Below are 17,696 nucleotides of genomic sequence, written 5' to 3' on the forward strand. Positions count from 1 at the left end.
TTGCCGGGAAACGGTGAGCCGGAAGTCCCGCCCGCCGTGCCGTAGTGGTGGCTGCTGCTGCTCGTCGTTGTTGTTGTTGTTGTGACGGTGGCACTACGGGCCCGACGGACCGAGAGGAAGACCGACAGGCCGGCCCCTCCCTTCCTTCCCCCGCCCGCCCGCCGCACCGGCGCCATGAAGTGGATGTTCAAGGAGGACCACGCGCTGGGTGAGGGGCCAGGAGGAGGGAGGCCGCCGCCGCCTTCTCCAGGGATGAGGCCTGGCCTGGTCCCCGGCCTCGGGGGGAGGGGCGTCTCTCTCGCCACACGCGCAGCGCCGCGGGGCGGGGGGTGGGAAGGGCGGGGCGGGGGCGCCGGGCTCTGGCGCCGGCCGGAGTCTCTCTCGGCCCCTCCTGACGCGCCTCCCTCGTTTGTCTCCGCAGAGCACCGCTGCGTGGAGTCCGCCAAGATCCGGGCCAAGTACCCTGACCGCGTCCCGGTAAGTCTCTCGCGCCCGCTACTTCGCCTTTCGGGGAGGAGGCCGGAAGGTCCGCGGGGGTGGGGTTTCGGTGGGCTGGGCTTCTTCAGCATCGGTGCAGGTTGGCTCCCGTTCGAAATCCGCCCTGCGGAAACGAAGCAACAAACAGCCTGTTTGGCCCGAGCATCTTTCCCCTTTTCTGTCCGCCCAGTGCCTCGCCCGGTTGGTAGGAATCTTTGATTTAGGTCTGTAAAGCGGAGGGAGGGAGCGAGGGAAGACATTCCCCTGGATCTTCCATTCCCGGCATGAGCCGGGGTATTCAGTCATAATAAGAGCAAACAAGCAAACGGGTTCCCCTTTATGTGGATGTATACAGAAATTCAGATATTCTGAGATTTAGTTGTACCAAAAAGGGGGAACTATAATCCTCCCAAAGGACCATATGGTAATGTTGTTTGATTATCTTAAGGATAACTTATCACAAAAAGGCAAGGGAAATAATAAATTGTTAACAGCTGCTAGAATAATATGCTAGAATTGGAAAAATATCATTTACTTTTCCATAGATTCTTGGCTACTCAAATAACAGTTTGCACACTGGCCAAACAGATGCTCCAGTAGGAAGCCCAGGACAAGGATATGGGAGCCATAGTCCTCTTCCCACTTGTGATTCACCATATCTTTTAATCAAAGGCCTAAGGAATGTGCTCCTGGTGATACACATAACCACTGTGGCTAGTAGCTATTGATAGCTATATTCATCATCAATTTGTCTAAATTCCATTTAAAGCCAGCCAAGTTGGTTACCATCATAGAACTGCAGAGTTGGAAAGGACACCAAGGGTCATCTAATCAAACTCCCAGTGATGTAAGAATCTTAACTAAAGCATCATGACAGATGGCCATCCAACCTCTGCTTAAAAACCTCAAATGAAGGAGGATCCGCCACAACATATTGTGGGAGCAAATTCTATCGCTAAACTATGGATTATGTGCAGAAGTACTTTTTTTTTGTCTGTCCTATATCTTCTAGCATTTAGCTTCATCGGATTACCCCTACAGGTTTCCAATATTGAGAGAGTGGGAAACAATGGAAGTTCCAAACACCTCATAGAACACATGGCTATGATCTAGCCTTAATGCCATCAAGGATTATGTGACACTGGCTGTATCAGAGCCCTCCAGGAAAGGATATGGTTGGGGCAGCCACTGATTGAAGTTTGGGAAAAGGCCCTTGTGGCTTAACCTTGAGTGCCAAAGTCCTCCCTCCCTTTGCATTTCAGAGAACTGAGAAGAGGTTGTGACATGCTGTGGCTGGCCTTGTCTTTCATTTTTTCTGCTCAGCCTCTCCAACTGCCATTGTGTATATTGTCCTGGTGGTAATGTTCTGATGTATCCTGTCCCCCTCCATTTTATCCCTCTCCATTGTCCTTTGGGCAGGTGATTGTTGAAAAGGTCTCAGGCTCTCAGATTGTTGACATTGACAAGCGGAAGTACCTGGTTCCATCTGACATAACTGTGGCTCAGTTTATGTGGATCATCCGGAAGAGGATTCAACTGCCATCTGAGAAGGCAATATTCCTCTTTGTAGACAAGACTGTCCCGCAATCCAGGTGAGGATCTTCCTTCTTCAAGGACAACAGCTGCCGTTTCTCATGGAAAACAAAGCTGATGGCCAGCTGTCTAAAATGGCATGGTCCTCCAGGGCACTTTGGCTTGTGTCCTGAAATAGCTGTTTCCAGTCTTTGCAGTTGTATGTCCAATGTGAAATTGGCTTCTTCACTCCAAGGGAAAGGAAGTGGTTTGCAGCCTCAGCTGAGATGATCTAGGGCAGGGGTGATTAACATGTGGTCCTTCATACATTGCTAAATTGCAATTCTTATCACCCCTCACTCTTAGTCATGGGGGCTTGGGCTGAAAGGAGTTGTAATCCAGCAATATCTGGATCGCTAGATATTTTCCATCTCTGATTTTGGAGTATGAATGACTATTCATTCCTCAGAGGAATCATGGGTGGGGAGAGTGCTGTTGCATCCAGGTCCAGCTTTCGAGCTTCCCATAGGCACTTGGATGCTAGGCTAGATGGGCTTTTGGCCTGATCCAGAATCAGAGTTGAAATGGACAATGAGGGTCATTAGTCCAATCCCCTGAAGTGCAGGAATATTTTGCCCATAACCCTGAGATTGAGAGTCTCATGCCCTACTGACTGAGACAGCTCTTATATTCATATAATTGTTTGTAAGCTGTCCGGTTCCTGGCGAGCTATGCTTGTATCATACACTCATAGCCAAGCAGTGAGAGATTGCTCAGGCATCTCCTGAATATTCTGCTTCCATTAAGAGAGGTGGGGAACTCTTGGTCCAAAGACTGGATCCATCCATCCTTAGGACCTCTGTATCCAAGTCTTGGTGTCCCCGCTTTTGTCTTGGCTGCAGCTTCCGCTGGCTAAGAGGGAATGTAGAAATATGCTCCCCAGTTTTAAGAAAACAAGTAGTCTTTAACCCTTTTACTTAGTCATCATAAGGGCAAGAATTTCTTTTGTTGTGGGTTATAGCAGCAGTTTTCCTCCAGTGGCCCATGGCTGCAGCTTATACCTGGCTGGCTGGCTGGCTGGGCCAGCTGTGTGTGTATGTGGCTTTCTTATTCATGGATATCCCTCCTGCCTTTCTTCTGTTCTGGAACCTGAGGCATCATACAGGTGGGCTCATATATTGATTTTCCTATGGGGGTGCTACTTTAGTCTAACTATATCAGGCTATGTATAGCTGAGTTTTGTTGAGTTGTGGTGTTCAAATCTTCCTCCTCAACTCTCCAACAAAGTGTCTGGTTATAGAATTAAAACATTTAGTGCATTTTCCTCAGACAAGATACTTTTTCTAAACCATTTCTGCTCCTTTTCCTGTTTTGCTCCAGCCCTACCCCAGCAATCCATAACTTTTGCTTACTGCAGCCAATGTCTGTTCAGAGACAGAACTAGTGTTAATTACAGTCATGAAGAAAAGGAAATTACTGTGCTAGTTTAGAATATACAAATGTTCCTACTTTCAGAGCAGCGTGAATAGCAGAGCTCAAGTTGTGTACAGAGGAATATGCAAGATCACTCAGGTGGACACAGTGCTTGCTATAGAAAAATCTGTAATGCTTGTAACTGATTTGGGGAGTAGAAATGTTTACTCTTTTTCTTTAATCTCTCTGCCATTTTTTCCTTCAAAGTTTCCCTTACTCACATGGAATAAGGCTGAGGAATACATCTTCCCCAAACCCTAGTATTAAGTCAGAAGTTAACCCCTTATGCCAAATTCATGATGTTAGAGGATCAGTATTTTATGGTTTTAATTAATTCAATCCTATGCCTGCCTACTCAGAAGTAAGCCCACTAGAATTCTGTAGGCATAACTTCCAAGATTGCACCCCAAGTATAGATCTAATGTGCTTCTGTTCATTTATTTTTGCCAGGCTTTTTTTTTAACCTTCATATTTTTATTAGATTACAGATTGAATTTCTCAAGAGGTAGATAACATTTTAATCTTTTGTCATGAACTTCAGTCTTTGTAAAATGTTGCAGCTTAACAGGAATTTATATTGAGCTTAATACCAGAACAGTCTCTAAGCAGTTTACAAAAAGACAGCAAATTATTTACACACACAATATAAACACCAGAAGATAAAATACCCATAACCTCCTGAACCAGAGTGCTATCCCTTCCCCTCTCTTGCTAAGGGATATTCTGATAACATTCTGCTACCAGAAATTCTAGAGGCTGCAACTGGTTATAGTAATCATTACAGACACACATGGTACAAGTAGAAAAGGTCCTGTTTAAAGAATTGCCTGGGCTTCCATTCAGTTTGCATTCTGTCTTAGTTGCTATGTAGACTCCTTTGATACCTTAGCAACTTCCTCACTGTCTTATCTTCTTACCTTCAGCCTGACAATGGGACAGCTTTACGAGAAGGAGAAGGACGAGGATGGCTTCCTGTATGTGGCCTATAGTGGAGAAAACACCTTTGGCATCTGATTGCATCTCCTTCCCTCTTGTGTCTTGTAAATAGCCTCTTGTTTGTGATCATGACCCCGGGGCACATCCTGCATCTGTCACTGGGTTGATTTAATATATGGATAGATTTTTGTTAGCCTGGTAATTTATGAAAGTTTTATTTCCCCATTGCACATTGTACTCATAGCTGTAAATTCCATAGTCTCTCTCCTCTGGGACACATATACTGACATTATTTAAATACTGAAGCAAGGTAGTTGAGGGATTAAAGTGAGGGGGGGAGGGGGATTTTGAAATGAAGGTTTGGCTAATTATTAATTATTACAGTTTCATAGTAAGGGCGCTTCTAGATTGTTACAAACAGTCTCAAGATGCTAATATGTTGATTTTGGCTAGTGTCTTCCTCTTGATGAATTTTGCTAGAGGAAACTGATTAAAATTCCTCTCACAAATGTGTTTCAGTTCTATGTTACTTCAGCCTCACTTTCTAACACACAGTCTTACGAGGTCAGGTTTTCAAGGGGTGAGCCTGCGTCTGTCCTTTGGCATAAGCTGTGAGCACTGAAGCAGCTGCTTTTGCAGATCTAGGCATTTCTCAGACTGTGAGAAGACCTCCAATAAGTTGCTTCACACTCTTCCTCTTTAGGAGCCAGATAAGTTTCCTTGAGCTTTTGGTGAGGGACTTTGAAGAGTGATCGGACAGGACTTCCCTTTGTAGGATTATTTAATATCTGGAGACAGGTCCCTGCATTCCTTTCTTTAACAAGGGGTGGTGGAGGTGGACAGTCTTATTTTTATAATAAAGGTAAAGGGACCCCTGACCATTAGGTGCAGTCATGGCCGACTCTGGGGTTGCGGCGCTCATCTCACTTTATTGGCCAAGGGAGCCAGCGTACAGCTTCTGGGTCATGTGGCCAGCATGACTGAGCCACTTCTGGCGAACCAGAGCAGCGCACGGAAACGCCGTTTACCTTCCTGTCGGAGCAGTACCTATCTACTTGCACTTTTGACGTGCTTTTGAACTGCTAAGGTTGGCAGCAGCTAGGGCCGAGCAACGGGCGCTCACCTCATCACGGGGATTCAAACTGCCGACCTTCTGATCGGCAAGCCCTAGGCTCTGTGGTTTAACCCACAGCGCCACCCGGTCCTCATTTTTTTAAAAAAAAAAAGTAACAAAATTTTGCAGCTGTCAGCTGAATGCTACCCATGCCCAATTATTTGGCAGTTATGGAACAGTCTTATTTCCATTTTATTTGGAAATAAAATGGAAAATACATGGATGTATCTTTCAAGGTATACAATAGGCATGAGGCTTGCTCTGGCTATAATTCTTGATTGACAAAGGCTAATCAATAACCATGTTGTAGTGATAGTATTCAGAGTAAAGACAGATATATCCAGCTACAGTCATGGAGGTGGTCATATTTGCTCTCCACATCCAAAAAGCAGGTAGATGCCAGATGTAGCCAATTCTGTTGTAAGCACACCTTAACAATGTCATGAAAACTAGCATTACATCACATGTTATTAGTCATCTATCCGGCTTGGTGGGTACCTTGTTTATAATTAACAAAGAGGCAGCCAACTATGGCAGATTGGATCAATTAATTACGTTGGTTTTCAGTGAATAAGCAGGATAGGCATGAGGAAGTTTCACAAGCCCTGTGACATTCTTCACCTTCCCCAAGGCTGCATTTACAATGATGGCTGGCCCCATAATCCTATGCAGTAATATGTTGGCACTCATGAGTAAATCAGGCCGCTCTTTAAATCTTTGAGGCGAGAGCTGGCCTCCTTCCCCTTCCTGCAACAGCAGTGGACTTCCTCTCCTTGGTGTTCATCCCCTGGTGCCTTTGTTGCACAGGTCTATCAATTACACTCACCTCTATGAGCCATACTAAAACACAGCTGTGTAATCCATTGCTGTCACAGGATACATTTTCAATAATGCATTCATCCTCACAATCCAGTTTAGACAGTTGCTGTGCTGACCTCAAAATTCTCTAAAAGCTGATAAAGCTAAATGGAATTGTTTACTATACAAAGTAGCCTAGCTTGCTTCAGTAGAACAACTCCTAAATGGCTTATTTTAACAGCACTAGGCTCTTGAGCCAGAGAAAACAAACATGGGACCCTCCAGATTGTTGCACTACTACATGGTCAGTGGTAAAGGATGACTGGATTGGTCCAGCAACATCTGAGGGCACACTGATGACCCCTGCTCTAAGCATTTATGTTTGAGCTCCAACCAGTTCAAATTACCAGCATGCAACAGTCACTTTCAATCTGTCCTGTACAGTAAGACCGCAATCTATGCTGGGGTTACGTTCCAGGAATCACACCTAAAGCCAAAAATCCTGTACAATCAAAACACATTGGGTGCAACAGTGGGTGGGATTGCCAAAGTCTTTTTTTTATTATTCATTGCAAAGTGCATAAAGCTGAATGCACACAAGTTAAATGTGCATAAGTTGCAGGCTTACTGTACTTAATAAGTTTCTAAAACTTCTGTCAACAAAAGCCTAAATAATAACTTCTTAAAATGAGTATACAATTAAAATTATTCATATCGAGCACCAGAACTGCAAACATTACGCAATTGGAGATCCTACTTTTTGTCTACTACAGTTAATTAACAATAGATTTGCAAAGAGCTGTTTGCAATCTCAGCCTGACTTGATAACCTCAGTCACACCCAAGTTACAGAAAGACAAAAACAGAAAAGACCATGCTCAGACAATTAAGTAACAGGGTTTATGGGCTGCTACCTTGTTTTAGTACAGTGGTACCTCGGGTTAAGTACTTAATTCGTTCCGGAGGTCCGTTCTTAACCTGAAACTGTTCTTAACCTGAAGTGCCACTTTAGCTAATGGGGCCTCCCGCTGCTGCTGCACCGCCACGCAATTTCTGTTCTCATCCTGAAGCAAAGTTCTTAAACCGAGGTACTATTTCTGGGTTCGCGGAGTCTGTAACCTGAAGCGTATGTAACCTGAAGCATATGTAACCTGAGGTACCACTGTATGCCCTTTTGTTAAAATGTAAAGGGTGGTGGTGGCTAAGTATGTAGCAGTCGTGGTGGTTTAAAAATAAGTTTCAAGAATATTTATCTTTCAAGTTTCAATCATTACAGCTCTCTGCCTGTCAGTCACAGGGAGGGACCAGTAACACCCCACCCCCTAGGTGAGGCAGTCTTGCCTCTGAGCCAGGTGTCACAGTGCAACTTCCTCCTCTCACGTGAAGTGCAGGTAATCACGACTGTTCCTCACCCAGCAGCCCAAAGCTTGGCTGTGCAGTGCTTTCCAGGCTTCTTGGTAACTGGCAGCGGCTTCCTTATACTCCCAGTAAGTCTTTAATTTCTTCTCTCTGAGGAGAAACAAACAGTCCTGGAATGGGTCACTGTCCTGCCTTGCTTCCTCCTCCCAGCTCTTTGTAAACAAAGGATATCATCACCACTCAGGCCACGCTTAGCCCAAACATTCAACAGCCACACCAAAACTTCATGGCCAAGGGCTGCAATAAAACGTTTTGGTGTAGAAATGGTCACAAGCAGCTCTGCCTGTGTTTGCCTTGCAAGGGAGAGGCCTGGAGGAGGCCATATGAACACCCACAAAGTGGGACACTCAGCTTGTGCACATACCACCTACTTGGCAAGTTGCTGAAGGTGGAGGGTAGCAGGATAAAAGGAAACTTGGTGTTTTTGCAGGGACTGGAGTAGGCTGTTGACAGCTTTGCCTGTGTTTTGTGGGAGGGGATATCTGCGGACATCTGAAAGGCTGTGAGGCAGGCTGAGGCCTGAACAAAAGCTTTGCACTCAGCCAATGTGTATTACGTAACCATTTTTTATTTATTTTTAAAGCCATGCAGCTGCTGCCCACCATAGAGTATCAAAACACCAACTGTATCCAGCACACCAACTTGTGTTCAGCCCTGCTCTTGCCAGAAACTTTGCTGAAGAAGGGCAGGTTTTGCTCCTCTCTGGGCACTCTGTGGCTGAACAAGAAGGGAAGTTAAGCACCCAAGGTGAACAGGGCAGAGGCCCACTGTCCTCAGCAGCTCCTGTCCCATCAAAGTGTGCAGGAAGAAGACCAAGCTACCTGAATATAGAAATACTGCCCCCTCCTGCCCACAGGGAGGGACAACCGTGTCAAATCAGAACCAACTGCCTGGGCACCAGTCTCTGCCTCAAGGGTACAGAGAGACAGGAAACAGGCAAAGTGCAAACAAAACCCCAGGAAATTGCAAAACTAAGCAAAGCCCAAAATATGTTTGAGGAAGGAGAAGTTATGCAAGCAGCATGGGGGGCAGCATTCCTCTTAGTACACACAGCACATCTAGGCAGCCTGCAGAAGCAGGTGCTGGCTGGATTGTGGCAGAACAGGGAAAATGAGAGCCTGGCCCTGGAAGTGAGTGTCTGCACGCAACCTAAATACAGCCAAAGCAAACATAGCATTAATGCAAAGATTGTAAGACACCGCAGGGGAAAGCCATTCAGTACAGGGAGATGCAGCTAAACGGGAAGTGGGTAGCATACAGGAGGGAAAGCTTGGGAAAGAACAATGATACGGTGTTTTCTATTAGAAAGACAGGATACAATCCCCATAGAACTGAGTTGCAAAACTGTGGCTCATAGCCTTGCTGCAGGCGGCCTAAAGGGATGGAGCAGTACAAGGCGAGAGAGAAAGAGCTAAACAAACTCAGCAGTCCTCCAAATGCCAGCTGCTTTGGACTTTAGCTCTGTCCACTGGCTCACTTTTCCCATTGGTCAATTTACCTTTCAAAGGAAAAAGTTGCCAACCCCATGGTGGTACAGGGAGAACATGGGGCCCTCCTGCTGTCGGAGAAGTGGAGCATGGAGCAGTTAAAAGACAGTGGGAAATTCCTCACCTGAGAGTTTTTGGCAGTTTTTCCTGTGGAATGCTGGCCGCCAGCTTCAGGAATGCATGAAAGAGTTCCACCTTGCAGATTTGAGACCTATCGGCAACAGAAGACCAAATTCTGATCATAAGTCTCATTGCAAAAGGAGACAAGGGTGCCAGCTTGTTGGATGAAGCGCTGCTTTGACAAGTTTCTGTCCCCAAAGGCCATTGCAAAAAAGCTTCTTGCAAGACCTCTGCTTTTTCAGAAACTGATATCTGCAGGTTGACAGGGATTCATAACACCTAATGCCCAAAGGAGACTGGTGCAATTGGCAATCTATGAGGGAATCTGCCATAATAAGGCTTTTTTCCTTTTGTGAGTGTAAGAAGAGGCTCAAGTTCTTATGATAGTTATATTAAAAAAAACCTTTAAAAAATAGAGGCATGCTGCCTAAGGATTGAGAAATTTAAGTAACTAAAACTGCCTGGATTTATCTGTTGAATTAGCACAGCATCCCGCCTCCCCAAAATCAGATGACTGGGAAAGGTACACAAATAGCATCATGATGATGATGAGTACATTTATATTCCAAGGAGTTCAAGATGGTGTACATCAGGGGTTCCCAAAATGTGGTCCATTGGCCTCCAGTGGTTCCGTAGCTTCATTCTGGTGGGCCTGTGGATTTGTGGTTGATGATGGGAGATGGCACACCAGAATGGGCTTTTTCTGTGGTGGCTCTCTGCTTGTGGAATGCTCTCCCCAGGGACGCTCACCTGGTGCCTTTGTTACATATCTTTGTTACATGTCTTTAAGCCCCATGCAAAACCAGTCCTCTTCTTCCAGGCCTTTGTTTAATTAAACCATCCATGGCCTTTTAAAGTTTGTTTGTTACTAAGTTATGTATTTTTTTTTTGTTTTTATGTTGTAAAGTGCCCTGTGTTGGTACATCATCATCACCATAGTCTCCCAAGTCTTAGTCCAAGGCTGTGCCCACTACAACACACTGGGTCGTATTTCCCACTTGCTTCTCAACAATGTTTATGTCTAAAATCCAGGAGTTGTAGCTATCCTGCCTCATAAGACTCCCATTTCTGACTATGCTTTCTCACGTGGGGCTGCCAAAACTGAACATGGTATTGATTCTTGATTCTTTTACATGTCATTATTAATATAATTAGTTAAGTAACTTATTTTTTATCTACTACCAAAAAAGTATCTAAGCAACTTAAGGAAAGATTAAAAGCCAAAAATAAAAATTATAAAACAATTCCAATAAACTACAAACAAACCCAGCAGAAAAGCAACAACAAAAGCTTCAGCAACAATAATTTTTCATTCAACAGGCGATCAACCAGCTTGTCACAATCCATCAAAAGGCTAGGAGAAAATGACTTAATTTTTAACCTGGTGTCAAAAGGATTTTAATCATGGTGCCAGGACAGACCTCCATAGATGGAGAAGCCCCCCCAAAAATCTTTGCCCTTGTTGCCACCCACAGGTGAAGGCCAAAGGGTCTGGAAAATTTGTACTGAGAAAGGAGTTCTGAAGGATATTGGGATCCTGAGCCATAAAGGACCTTCCAGGTTAAAACCAGCACTTTGAAATGTGCCAGCAGCCGCTGCAGCTATGCCAAGTGTTATACGATCAGTCTGTCTCAAGCCTGTCAACAAGCCTGTAATGAAATTACTCTGGCCCTTAGCAACACACATGCCCTTTTTCACTGGGGCCGAGATTCCCTTCTAGGATGACTGCAGGTAACTCAGCCCCCTGGGACAGATTGTATGTCTTGGGGATTATTTTCTACTTCATGTATGTTAAGCGTGCCAACTCTGTTGCCTGGTTCCTATGCGCACACATACCTCATGTGTCTTGCTTGGAATGCTACTGTCCTGAGCAGATTTGAAGAAAACACTGCCCTCACTCCCTCATTAATCATCACCATCTCTCAAGGTTATTTCGCCACTCCCAGTATAGATCCTTGTAGGGCCAAAGTGCTACACTCCGACACCTCCCCTCACCCTGCAATGACAACTGTCCACCCTCTTCTCCTCAGAGGATCTTTGTCTCCTGGGAGGCTGTAAGCTGATCAGCTGCTGACTAAAAACTTTCCCTTGAGATGCCAAGCCTCCTTCCCCATTTCCTTAGAAGCAGCCCAGTAATAAATGGTCTCATTGTCTATGCAGCTGGTATTGTTACGATTACAGCTGCAGCACTTCAGGCTCCTGCTCCACACTGTGGAAGATTTCTTTCCAGGGTGATTCCAACCAATTTGGGCCACCCTCCGTGTTCATTTGCAGCTCATGTAAACTGTGTGTCTCAGGCATTATTTTTCATTTCATGTATGTTAAGTGTGTCAGTTCGGTTGCTTGATCCCAGCCTTTAGACACACACACACACACACACACACACACACGGAGAATGCTTCACAGCCCACTTGGCCATAATGACTTTCAACAGCGGGAGGCATGTTGATGGCGTACTACTAGACAAGATGGCGACATGCCTCTGATTACCAGTCGCTGGTGGGATCCTGAGTGGGAAAATGCTCTGTTTGTGCTTGGATCCTACTTGTAGGCTTCCCTTTATGGCATCTGGTTCGCCACTGTGAGGACACAGGGCTAGATGGGCCATCTTTGGCCTAATCCAGCTCTAGGGCTTTTCTTACGTTCCTATGGCAAGACCAAGCAACTGACCTGAATCATTTATCACTAATGGTAAGGGAGTTTAAAACCGGACAAAATGTCTGCTATGAAACCACTTCAGAAGAAGCAGGGTGGGGGTGGTACAGAATGAAGTCAATTGAAAGAGTCAGGCTCTTGTGGTTTGAGACTCACCTCTTCTCTGAAATTCAACAAGTCTGGCTCACTCAGCGCGCACACAGAAATCATCCGAAGGACTGCATCTGCCTCTCTCTCTCACACACCCCACTACCTAGCTGTGGCTCCTGCCACCTGTGACACACCTGGACTTTGGGCTTCCAATCACTTTCTTGGTTGACCCCTGCTTGAAGCCATGTGAAGTGACATCGAGTGGGTGCTCCGGAACAGCACTCCAGCTGATAGCTGGGAGGAAAGAGAGGAAGGAGGAGTCACTTGCCACAAAATATGCAAGGGAAACACTAAGTGCCATCCTGTAAAGCCCCCAACTCAGATGGTTATTCTTTTGCAGACAGCCCAACAGACGGTGGCCTTTGCTCCTACCACTGTTACCAGCTGTGGATCACCAGCTTCGCCTTTTGCTGCCCCAATGCCTGCAACCCTATCACTAGGCAGTAACATAATGGCATCTTTCCCCCTTCCTTAAAACCCCCAGCTCATAACCAGCCATCTCAACAAGTGCTTTGGCCATATCCCTGAGAAGGCGGCGGTGGCCCAGTTATGCGCTGACACCAAATGCGCACACATTGGTTAGCTACTGCCTCTCCTTTTCCTCCTTTCCCTTTCTCTTACCTGGTGATTTTATTCCCTCCAGTGCAGCCAGCATTGCTTTCTATTATTACAAACTGCAATTTTATCAGTAATGTTTATTTGCTCTGCCGATAATATCTGTTTATCCATCAAGTCAGCCAAAATACCCAGGGAACTTCCAGAAGGAAATCTAGTGCTCCCCACTCTACCCCCACCTCCAAGTTTCCTTCTCATAAAATTTTAGAGTTGGAAGAGATCCCAAGGGTCATCTAGTCCAACCCCCAAAATGCAAGTTGGTCTCTTTGGTTAGATGGCAACATTGGAATTGCCCTCAGACTTTTATGGCTCTGGTAATGCATACAAACAATAACAATTCCCACAGCAAGGTCTCCCTTCTGCCACCTTCAAGCAAGGGAGGGGGAGCGGAAAGCCCAAGCACCCTCATAAACACCCCTGGAGACACCCACCTGCCCCGCAGGGCACCACCTTCCCTTGGCGCAGAGCATGGTTGGCCTGGACTGCTTCACGGCTGTGGATGAAGCCCAGCTGGGACTGCAGGATTTCCACCTCCTGAACTCGGAAGCCATCCGGCAAACACAAAACAGGCAGACCCCTGGGGGGACAGAAGAGCACAACCACCGTTCAGCAACACAGCAATGGGCTGCTCCACCCACCTGGCTAATACCCTCCCCATCCTCACAACTTGCTCACCTTGCAACGATGGCCCTCTGCAGGGCCTTCTGGCTGTAGGGACAACGGCCCACAACCATGGCTGAAAAGTAGATGGGCTGCTGGAGGAAATGCATCAGGAGGGCTCCCTGGCAGCCAAGGACATTCCAGCGCAACAGCTTATCGCTGCAAGACATGGAGGCTGTCTGGGCCCCACGGCCTGGCTTGATCCGTAGAAGCCCCACGGTGTGGTAGTCGCCACCTGGCCGCTGGGAATCCCCTGCCTCTCCCGGGACACACTTGGCCCCAGTTCTGTGGACATCCACCACTTTGGTTCCTACACGGTCCTCAGCAGGGAGCTCAGCACCACAGACTTTTTGTCTCTTGGGGAAATGGTCAGCTGCCATCTCTTCAGACTCCCTTTCAGCTGCCAGAGGCCCACAGTCACTGATGCCCCTCTTAGCTGCCTTTGATGGCTTCAGGGGCTGGCAAGGCTGCACTTCCACTTCCAAGACTGGGATAATTGAAGCATCCCCACCTAGAAGAAATGGGGGGTGGGCTCTTAAAAGACAAAGACAAGCAGGGGCTCTCTCCCACAGAGGAAAAATTCCCTGGAGCAGAGAACCCATTCTCTTTTGGGGTGAGGCAACCACAGCTGTACAGTCTTCCAAGCATGCTCTCATCATTAATTTGTATAATGGCATTAAGATACTGGCCGTTTATTTTCAATCCCTTTCCTAACAATGCATAGTGTAGCATTCACCCTTTTTATAGCTTACCCACAGTGAGTTTCAGTTACCTTTATATCCAGCCCAGTGGCTCAGTGATATGCTGGGCTATTTGGCAGCCAGGCTCTTTCACAATTTCACTGCAGGAACTTACCCCCTCCACCTCCACCAGGCTACCACCCAGCTCCAAGGGCAGGGGAGAGATTCCCCCAACCAAAAGAGCTGTTCTCACATACTCACAAGGTGTGTGGCTGGAGAAAAAAATAAAGGTGATGTGTGGTTTGAGAATCCACTTCCCTTCCTCCATTCCTGGATGGAAGATGCTGGGCTCTTGGCACACAGCTGCCAGCCACAGCTGGTGAAGGAGGTACCTGGGGGCAAGAGGACAGCTGCTTTACACGATACATCACCAGCAGTACCCCTTCTGGGGGCACCTGAATCTAATGCGATCCTCCCTGGGACTGCTGAGAAAAACTGCCACTTCATTTGCGTGTTTTAATTTGCATTTATGAGAGTTCTGCAAGAACCTGATGTCAGAGGGCACTCCTTGGCGAGAGAAGCATTCCTATGGGGAGGGTGTGTATGACTATACCTATCTTCTGATGAAAGCTTAAGTTAGGGGAGGACAACCTAGGCAGGGTGAGCTGCTACCCTAGAATGCAGGCTTATATCATTAGGTGGGTGAATGTTTGCTTGCATACTGTTGGACTCTGTCATTGGGATGTATCTGGAAGATGGTCCAGGATGTGTCTGGAAGATGGTCCAGATACTCAGCAGAGATGGTCTACTCTGGTTCTTGACGACTATCCCCGAGTTGCCAATCCCCCTATTTTGGAAGGGTGATTGAGATGGTGGTGGGAACACACCTGCAGGCACTGTTGGATGAGATGAATCTGCCAGACAGAAACACTTTTTTATGTCCATTGAAAACTTATTTCTCCCCACAAGCTTTCCTCAATTAGTCCATTCTATTTCTGCAACTTTTAATTTTGGTTGACTTTGTGTTCTTAACTTTGCTTTGTAATTTGTATACAGTTTACAAATTCTTAAAATAATTGATCAGCCAATTCAAGCAGGTCCTGCTCTTTTCTCAGATGCATTGCAGGTAGGAAAAGTGCAAAGTTTAGCTGGCTTAAAGGGCCACAGAGCTGGAACAAGAAGGCCCCCAAAGAAGCTGCCCATTCCAGGGAATCTTCCAACCCCCGCCCCCGAGTCCACCCTCAAGATCATTGCTCACCTCTGGAAGCTCCTCTTGGCCACCACTTCGGCATGACTGTCATTGAGGATGTCTCCTGTAGAAGCACCACCACCAAAACCAACAGAGTAAGCCTGACACGGTTCCTCTCCAGGAGGAAGCCAAGCATGTAGCCACACCACTGTGCAGCTGCCCTTGCTCCATTCCAAGGGGCTTGTGAGGAGGGGGGACCTAGCTCAGTGGGCTCCAGCAGGTGGGAAGGGGGCTGCTTACCAGTCTTCCTCATTTCTGACTGCCCAATGCATTTCGTTCCAGTTCCCATGGCAACAATCGCCTTTATTTCTGAGGAGGGAAATATTGGTAGTTGGAAGAGGGACAGACAATGTCCGCAGCAGGGTAGAGAAAATTTTGGGTTGGGCTTCACCCATACAAAGCCAGGCTCAGGAGCAGCAAGGCTGAAGCAACGACAGTTCCACAGTTGCCTCTGCAGTGTCTTACCCTCATTTCACACACACACTTCTTAAGTCCCAATAGATGATGGTCCCATGAAAGTTATTTCTTGTTATTCCTCAGGGTTGGAGGCACAATGGGAGAGCCTACCCAGCCTTCCTGGGAAGGGAGTTCCAGAGCCTGGGTGCTGCCACTGAGTGCAATCCCCTGATCCCCTTTAGGGAAGATACCAAATCACCCACAGCTCTTCTCTCTCTTCTTTATTCTAGAACCAAACACCCTGGCTTCACAGAATCACAGAGAGGCTCACTTATTTTTTGCAGGGGCCGGAGGGGGTAGACAGTGAAACCCCTCTCCTGAAAGTCTTAGTGCTGGGGGGGGGGGTGATATTTATATGGGATAAAGTAAACAGGTCCTAATCCACTGAAAGCTTTAATGGCAGTAACTGGCACAAGTGTTCTGAAACAGACCAGAAGCTCTTGAAGCATTGGAATCAACACCCTAATCCCAAATGGAACTCTTCCCCCCAAGTATGCCATCCTCTCCAGTCAGGGGGGAGGCGATCTGCCACATAAGCCAGGGACACAACTAGGATGACTCACTTGGGGCAACCGAGTTCTGCTAGGAGGAGCTGAAGGCAGCAGCAGCCTCCTCGGTTATATCCAGCAGCACAGCTACCCCTGCAAGGCATATCGGTGCATCAGACAGACCCATGGAAATAGGCTGGGATGCTTAATAATCAAGAACGGTCACAGAAAGCTGGGACACCAACACCAGAAAACGAAAGGCCCTCGCTGGGTTTCCCTTTAAGGCGCCCCCTTTGGTCAAGGCGCCTCCTCCCGCCGCAGAAGCCAGAGCCCACCTGGTCCTCTCCAAGCCTCACCTGCGCTCTCCACCTGCAGCACCGCCGCCAGCAGAGTCCACTCTCGACCAGCCGCCGGCTTCCCTTGCTTAGGCAGCCGGGCCTCGTAGTGGCTGTAGCACAGGGCGGCCACCTCGTCGGCGGTCCACATCCTTTGGGGCGGCGAGACGGACACCTGCCTCACTCCCTACCGGGGACCTACGGAGGTCGCGGGGCTCCAACTCCCAGCCGCCGCCGGGGATTGTGGTGCGGGATGCGAGAGAGAGACCGTCCAGCAGTCCCAGAGCTGCCGAAGCGCGAGGCGGGCTCCTCCTGCTTCCCCTTGCCCGGCCGAGCATCCCCGCTAAGAGCCTCGTCGCAACAGGCACCGACCGTCCCCAGGACCCACCAGGCAGAAGCTGCTACCGGCCAGGAAGTCAAGAACCGGCGGAGGCCGCCGGGAGCAAGACGGAAGAGCTCTGTGGCGACGGTGCCCCGCTCCTCTCTAGGAGCGCCGGGATCTAAGGAGGCGCTCTGCACACGCTAAGAGGTGCTCTCGCTCGGGGAAAATCAGAGCCGGTATGCCTCCCGCCGTGCCTTAGCGGCACTTCCGGCTCCCAGAGGGCCACGTGGGGCGACACTCGGCAGGCGCCATAGAGACAGAGCCGGACAGAGCGGCTCTTCCCTTTAGCCGACCAGAAGCGGCAAGTGAAGGTTGCTATCGGGAATCCTAGAAGCAATAAGGTATAGAGTGACCGCTCATTTATCTGCAGGGTGGACTTCCTGGTTATTTTTTTACATCACCTCGGGCGACCCAGGCATTTCAGAAGAGCATCACGCGCTCAGCTCAAAAAACTCAAGCAGCTAAGCCCCACTCCCCTGTGCTTTGAAGGGGCTACCGTGTGGCTTTCCGTTTATTTCCCAACTATTAAGTATAAAGGAATAAATCACTACCTGAAGACAGGGGAAGGCTCATGGGTTTTGTTAAAAGGGAACAGGGCTCATAAAATGGCAACATACTAACACCACAGGCCATTTCTCAGAAAGTAGCAACAAATGCAAGACAGCTGGAGGAATGCAACATAATAATAAAT

The 17,696-nt window shown here is 47.6% G+C and overlaps 2 protein-coding genes across 3 annotated transcripts; one reads left to right on the forward strand and one right to left on the reverse strand.

The window, feature by feature from the left end:
• The first annotated feature begins 32 nt into the window (after nt 1-32).
• On the forward strand, nt 33-4,907 carry GABARAPL2 (GABA type A receptor associated protein like 2). The gene is made up of 4 exons (XM_081202468.1): nt 33-208; nt 422-477; nt 1,897-2,069; nt 4,386-4,907. The coding sequence occupies exons 1-4, from the start codon at nt 175-177 to the stop codon at nt 4,474-4,476; spliced, it is 354 nt and encodes a 117-aa protein (XP_081058594.1). The 5' UTR covers nt 33-174; the 3' UTR covers nt 4,477-4,907.
• On the reverse strand, nt 4,624-17,504 carry ADAT1 (adenosine deaminase tRNA specific 1). 2 transcript variants are annotated; one of them, XM_081202422.1, is made up of 9 exons: nt 16,645-17,504; nt 15,585-15,653; nt 15,354-15,408; nt 14,357-14,487; nt 13,431-13,926; nt 13,187-13,332; nt 12,275-12,374; nt 9,340-9,426; nt 4,624-7,818 (listed from the first exon to the last, which is right to left on the reverse strand). In XM_081202422.1, the coding sequence occupies exons 1-9, from the start codon at nt 16,772-16,774 to the stop codon at nt 7,686-7,688; spliced, it is 1,347 nt and encodes a 448-aa protein (XP_081058548.1). In that variant the 5' UTR covers nt 16,775-17,504; the 3' UTR covers nt 4,624-7,685. The 2 variants fall into 2 exon arrangements, with proteins under 2 accessions (XP_081058548.1, XP_081058549.1); XM_081202423.1 differs by lacking the exon at nt 15,354-15,408 and having other exon boundaries at nt 16,645-16,780.
• Between the last annotated feature and the right edge of the window lie 192 nt (nt 17,505-17,696).

Source organism: Podarcis bocagei (assembly GCF_964188305.1).
Source record: "Podarcis bocagei genome assembly, chromosome: 7".
In the NCBI taxonomy this organism is placed as follows: Eukaryota; Metazoa; Chordata; class Lepidosauria; order Squamata; family Lacertidae; genus Podarcis; species Podarcis bocagei.

What these genes read in the sequence shown, in the direction of transcription:
- GABARAPL2 (XM_081202468.1), top strand. Translation starts at nt 175, where the DNA reads ATGAAGTGGATGTTCAAGGAGGACCACGCGCTGG. An exon ending in CAAGGAGGACCACGCGCTGG is followed by an intron (nt 209 to 421) that starts GTGAGGGGCCAG and finishes TTGTCTCCGCAG; the next exon opens with AGCACCGCTGCGTGGAGTCC. An exon ending in AGTACCCTGACCGCGTCCCG is followed by an intron (nt 478 to 1,896) that starts GTAAGTCTCTCG and finishes TCCTTTGGGCAG; the next exon opens with GTGATTGTTGAAAAGGTCTC.
- ADAT1 (XM_081202422.1), bottom strand. Translation starts at nt 16,774, where the DNA reads ATGTGGACCGCCGACGAGGTGGCCGCCCTGTGCTACAGCCACTACGAG. An exon ending in CAGAGGGCCATCGTTGCAAG is followed by an intron (nt 13,333 to 13,430) that starts GTGAGCAAGTTG and finishes CTGTCCCCCCAG; the next exon opens with GGGTCTGCCTGTTTTGTGTT. An exon ending in ATTGGAAGCCCAAAGTCCAG is followed by an intron (nt 9,427 to 12,274) that starts GTGTGTCACAGG and finishes TGTTGCCGATAG; the next exon opens with GTCTCAAATCTGCAAGGTGG.